This window comes from Opisthorchis viverrini (genome assembly GCF_000715545.1).
Source record: "Opisthorchis viverrini unplaced genomic scaffold opera_v5_250, whole genome shotgun sequence".
NCBI classification, from domain to species: Eukaryota; Metazoa; Platyhelminthes; class Trematoda; order Opisthorchiida; family Opisthorchiidae; genus Opisthorchis; species Opisthorchis viverrini.
In genome coordinates, this window is record NW_008751905.1 from 515,764 (window position 1) to 521,763 (window position 6,000).

General features: G+C 42.8%; 2 protein-coding genes across 2 annotated transcripts in view; one reads left to right on the top strand and one right to left on the bottom strand.

Annotated features, from left to right (window-relative positions):
- The window catches only part of T265_08994 (hypothetical protein), a gene marked incomplete at both ends in the record, with an annotated part of 36,545 nt that extends 32,061 nt beyond the window's left edge, over nt 1–4,484 (bottom strand). The window contains 2 exons of the mRNA XM_009174944.1: nt 4,223–4,279; nt 4,374–4,484. Of these exons, the coding sequence (XP_009173208.1) occupies nt 4,223–4,279; nt 4,374–4,484 (168 nt within the window). The remainder of the gene's footprint in view (nt 1–4,222; nt 4,280–4,373) is intronic.
- T265_08995 (hypothetical protein) overlaps nt 1–6,000 on the top strand; it is a gene marked incomplete at both ends in the record, with an annotated part of 53,522 nt that extends 47,522 nt beyond the window's left edge. The window contains one exon of the mRNA XM_009174945.1: nt 5,174–6,000. Within this exon, the coding sequence (XP_009173209.1) occupies nt 5,174–5,469 (296 nt within the window). The remainder of the gene's footprint in view (nt 1–5,173) is intronic.

The following is a 6,000-nucleotide window of genomic DNA, read 5'->3' on the forward strand; positions in this document are numbered from 1 at the left end:
ACGCAGACACATGCATCCGTCAAAAACAATGAAACCAGTTTTATTGGACGCTGTATTGACCCGAAACTTGGTGCCAATATGCGAGTCACTTTCCATCATACGGCTCCTGTTTCATGTAGTTGTATATTTTTGAACTGTGCGACGAGATTCATGTGAGATTAAGCCGTTTACAGAGTTCGGTAACCAAACCTGATCTTCCTACTTCTGAATTCACCATTATTTCTACCGTAACTCAACTTTTACCAGACCTAAGACTACTCCCAACCTCAATAATGTCCCTGAACCCAGACATCATCCCTACTAACAGCATATACCTAGTATGATGTGTACTCTACCGCAGTGCTCCCAGTGAAAAATCTGAAGCAACGCCATAGATGTTTAATTGAAAAAAAAACATTTTCTGGATAACGAAGTGATCTGTGAGTTCAGTCGATATGTGTGTGCACTGGTGTCACCCTATACAGGTTGACGGTACATCGTTTACGGTGGTGCCACCTCTCCTGAATATGGGTTACCGGCTCCAACAACTAACCTTACAACTGCAATTGACCGCCATTCCAAAATTTCCGAATCATATTCGGTCTGGCCTAATCCTCCGAAAGGAATTTCGAGGTTAACAAAACGCTTATCCTTTCGGCCCACACACAAGGCCGCGGCGGTCCGTACTAGCCAAAATGAACTCTACTTTCTCCAGTGATCATATCGCTTCAGACTTGGATTCCATCGGTTTTATAGATCTTCCAAAAGATTAACCATGCTTTTGTATGTGTCTGAAAATTGATTTTCCGCCATAAGAGGCTGACTTGGATCAATTTCCCCAACCCTATGGATCAATTTGCAGGCCTAATTTTGGTACGGAGCTCAGTTTACGCGGTCTATTTTGGAATTGATTCGCCATCGTATGTTGTTGCATGTCTGGACCGCACTGTCGACGCAGAATGTCGTTTCTATTTCGTGACTGAACGTTGATGTGTAACACCAGACTGTCAGAATTCTCTTGTGAGAAATAATAACCGAAGCGGAGTATTTTGGCAAGTTAGATGGAGTTTTGTGGATAAAGGCGTTCTACAAGTAATCCATTAATTAATTCGAATTCATGATGGGCACTTTTGTGTGAATTCGTATTTGGTGTGACAATTCTCTGAACAGTTAATATCAGTTTGTTTAGCATCGGGACCTGCGTCTCAGTTTTGACCGCCAGTTTTATCTCCATTTGAAAGCATAGGAATGTAAGAGATTTTTCGCACAATGTTTCATCTTACTAAAAGCCCTACATTTAACTGCCTTCCTCCACTACAATTGACGTCTTCTTCCCTTATTCGCTTTTACTGATCTTTATCGCCAAGCAGAACCCCTAGCTAATCTGAAATTCTGTCTGATTCTCAGTGTAGCTTTTGCTGTGTGTGAAAACAGACGCAGAGGAAAAATCACAGACTACAACCAACCCAGTTGCTTACGTTAGTACGATTTGGCAAAGACCAAATTCGGTTGTCCCTCAAGAATTAAGAACCTAATATATCATGAGCACTGTTCATAGTCGCGCGGTTATATTATAGAATATCTGTTGCAAATGAAGTGGAAGCGACGTGACGCTAATCATCCAAGCTGTTTCCACGATCCTTTCCCTTATTCTACGTGGGCTTTGATGTGCATTGCATAATTCCATGCGTCTGTTAAGGTTAGTGAGTATGCGTTTCGGCCGGTTCACTAGCCGTAACACAGTGTCATATGAGTCTCGCACGTGGCAGTTAAGTAGTAACGAACGTGTATCTAATATGCCATATATCCCCCCTCGAAAGGACGTGTCAACAGCGAAAGAAAAACATCTGTCGCACGTGATGCCACGAATGGTTGAATATCCTTCAGGACACAACAAGAAATGTCCAATAAGTGGCATTAATCTGCGGTTGCGAAATGTGTGTTGACTATCCTCAGGTAAAATCGCACCTCATTATCGTTTACCAAGCCAGCTAGGATGCCCATTGTGGGGAATCAGTACAGTATTCTCTCTTCAGGATAATTCAAACAAATAGTACCCACAAAACGGAAGTACTTTTTCCTGCTTAGAATCGTTTTGCAATAAGGATCCTTATTTAGTGAAGAAGAAATGCTCTTTAATCTCCCAGCCTCAGAAACAGATAGCACACTGTGCTCCCATTGATCAACGTTTTCCCATCGGTGAGTAAAACACCGTCAGCCGGACAAAACTTCGTTCATCTTCCATATCTCCAACACAGTGCCGATCGGCCTCCGTAGTGGACACTTATCAAGCTCATCCTACTAAGTGGTTGCCTATTAAAACGCATCACTTCTTTGCCTCTCTCCTGGATCGACCGTTTACTCGTCACATTTTGTTAAAACAAATTCTGAAAGACTAGCTTCCTTGTCTGACCAGCCCTATGTGAATATGCCAGTTGGTTTGTTCCTGCGGAGCATGCCACATTAGTATAAGAATGAGGAAGTTGTCGAATCGTTCGTCTGACTGTTAGGAGCAGATACACACCCAATCAATAGCTTAACCCTAGCACTTCCACTAGACACAGGGCACCCAATGAATATCGACACCACGTTAACTGTTATTCAGTAGTCCAGACATTGGCCCCAGACCTCCGCACAAACCTAAACCATTCGACTACGAGTGGCTAATCAGAACTGTGAGTAACTCGCACGTGAACAGGACAGAGCGCCACTCGTCCTTATATCACGGAATCCACATCACATTGCTAGGTTTTGCCGATTCCTTGACTGACGACTTATCAGACATATGATCTTTCCAACTCGTGAATTGATTCTTCCTCTGAGCTACTTACAGATTGTTGGTAGTATGGGGAGATTTGGTACACTCGATGGAGGTTTCGTGCTGTAAGTGAGGCCAATCTGTGCGTGGCCTTCCCGCTTCATAGGGCAAAATCTCTATTTAAAATCTCAACTCCTGTTACACAACCATCGAACCTTGAATGACTGTTGTCGGAGGAATACCACGTGTCCCAGGAAAAGTGTTTCCTCGCTCGCGTTTCCTTCTCATTTCATCCTTCGGCTTGTTTCGACACTACCTATGTCGATTAGTGGTGTACAGTACCACCACGTCACTACAGGCGGAACCGATGAAAAATATCAGCAGGTATAAGATTGAGTCACACTTGTCACATCGACAGATTTAAGCGTAACAACTTTCGTTCTGTGATTGCTTCCCTACGAACCGGATCCCATAATTCCAGCCGAAACAGTTCCACTCATCTGCAGAGCAAGTTAGTATGAAAGGGCTTCAGTTTGATTGGATTGATTTACTCTGCCGTATGAGACAAACAAAAATGCGGCGCTTTCAATAAGTGGTCTGGAAAAATTAACCTAACGAGCAACAGAGTTTTTATTGACGGCATTGTGATTATCTCCATACTCTTCGAACAAAATAACTGGAAACCCAAGTTGCCTGAAGGCCTTAGTTTTCTCTGATGAACTTAGTGTAATGCAGGGATGGTGCTAGAGCTGATATACTGAATGGAATGTTAATTAGGTCAATATTTCGGCCCCGATTCAACATAAAGTCACGAAATTTCATGCTCAGTTTGGCAATGAAGAAACGGTAACCAGGAGTTTATACAGTACGCAGCGTGTACAGCCGAAAATCCCAAAAACACAAATCATGCTCACTAAGTCGGTATTAAGTGACCTAGTGGCCATGAATGACATGCGAGCCGTGCTCAGCAATGTGCATATCATGAAGGGGATGGATGTTTAAACCATTAGATTCAGTTAGCAGATGGCACACAATCCATAGACGTCCAAGCCAATGGAGAGAATACTTGGTGAGCAGAGGATTGCTAAGGATTTGAACCAGTCATCAGTGGTCACTTCCATTGTCCTCATTGATCCATACGAGTATGCCTCGAGAGAACGCGCTATCTGATCGAGGGTCCCGAAAGAGATAGAAGATGCCTAGGTGCAGCATTCAAGCAATAAATTAATCTAAATTGAAAGTGTGCCGCTGAGTCGATTAGAATGGGCCAAAAGTACTAATTAGTGGAGGCACGCTGTTTGTGAACGGCTTCAAATAAGGTTGCCTATAGTGCCGGATCGGTGGTACCTGCGAGCAGCAGTTTACTACCAATACTTAATTTCAAACACACGGTTACATCTGCTATTGTGATTAACAATTTAGTGTTACCCGATGCCTGAGCTGAAAATGTTCTCTGTCAACAAAGTAACTCTTGGATGCACTAACCTCACGTCGGAGAATCACCGAATACGCGTTCAAAATGAACGGATAGACAACCATAACCTGAGGTATCGTAGAAAAAGAAGTGGATTCATACGTATTTCACCAGGTAGCTCATTATCATAAGAAATTTACCTAAACATTGGTGCACAATAACTATTAGCAGTGGTCTGTTTTTGAACATTGGACCCTGAATCACGACCGACGGAACCGAATTCAAAGCTGTGTGTCTAAACAACTCGATTCGAGCTCCCCAAAATCCATGCATTCTTGTTTACATTTCTTGATAACTTCATTCGTACCATCAGTTTTCTTCCGGGTCGCAGTTTGTGTTAATCCAAATGTTCCACGTTCATCGTGACTGGATCGATTCTGCTTCAGTTCATATCATACGGAACCCTATATAAGTTTCAGTAGAATTCATCTACATCCTGAGAAAATGATACCTTTCACAACCGTTTTGTCTGGCGTTTTTTGGATCATTTAAATCTCACTGGGCACAAAATAAGAAGAAAAATACGCTCTAGTGCACATGTCTTGAATGAAAGATCTACTTCAGTGAGTGGAACTGGACCACTTAGTTCCGTCCGCCAGGCCGGTGCTCAAACACCTGGACTTTCTCAGGTCCAGTCGTCTAGGGAACTTCGTCTCCACTCTTAATTCTATATTCCCCTTCATACTTATCTTTCAACTGAACCCCTAATCACAGTTCTACTGTTTAGCCCACTACCAGTGGTTATAATCGCTTTCCACTTCGGCGTGTGGGGAATATTCGAACAGTCTTGCATCCTTCTTTTTTACAAGTATGTTGCAACGACGCACGAGAAATCATCTAAATCATCTAAACCAGTGAATTTGCAATATCAAACAACAAGCTAATATTGACAACCAGATACTGTCCATTTACAACAATCTTAGTCTTGATTCGTTTCCGTATCTTTGTTCTCCTCCCAACAGGATTCATGTATGACACATTCGGGAATTTCAACGTCACATTTATTTTTGGCGGTATCGCGCTCTTCGTTTCCGGTCTACTTTGCATACCCCTGTCAAGTGTGGCCCGATGGGAAAGAGGCAAAGAACTCGCCACACCGGAATGGGAAGACGAAAATGTGGAAGGGTGTTTCCGAGCGCCAACCAAATGCATACGATTAATGAGGGATTGTTGCCTCACACGTTGTTGTCCTAAAAGATTTGACTACGAGACCAAAATGGAAGGGGTTTCTGACTTTCAACTGTATGATGTAGCTTGAGGTTTCCACTTTCTATGCAGACGCATCACATATACATGTCTATAATCCATACTTTCACATGCCATTCGAAATATTCTTGTACACGAACAGCGCCTGATATTTTCATCTACCACTTCTGCTACCCTTCTCGAATTTGTACCAAACTAGTCTCTTCTCCATTCCCCAAAAGCTCAAGTGGATTGGACGAGTATCATCATATACGATGTATTTCTACACTTTGAGTCGTCTAGTCCTCTTAGTTGGGACATTCCTCTCCGATTCCACCAGTTGGAAACATGAGCACTCAAAAGCCAGAAATCGGTGAAACTGATCAGCGCCGTCCTTTGTTTCGTCACTCGAAAGATGAAAACGGTTTATTTATGTATGCTCGCCCTTTTCCTCCAAGTTTGGTTGTTTCATGTTGTCCCTCTGTCGCGAAGACAAATGGACAGTCTTTTGTGTCCCCATCTGGATCAGACACCTACACACGGTGGTATACATATATTTTTCACCTGTTGTGAAGACCATATAATTTTTAAAGAGGGTTACGCT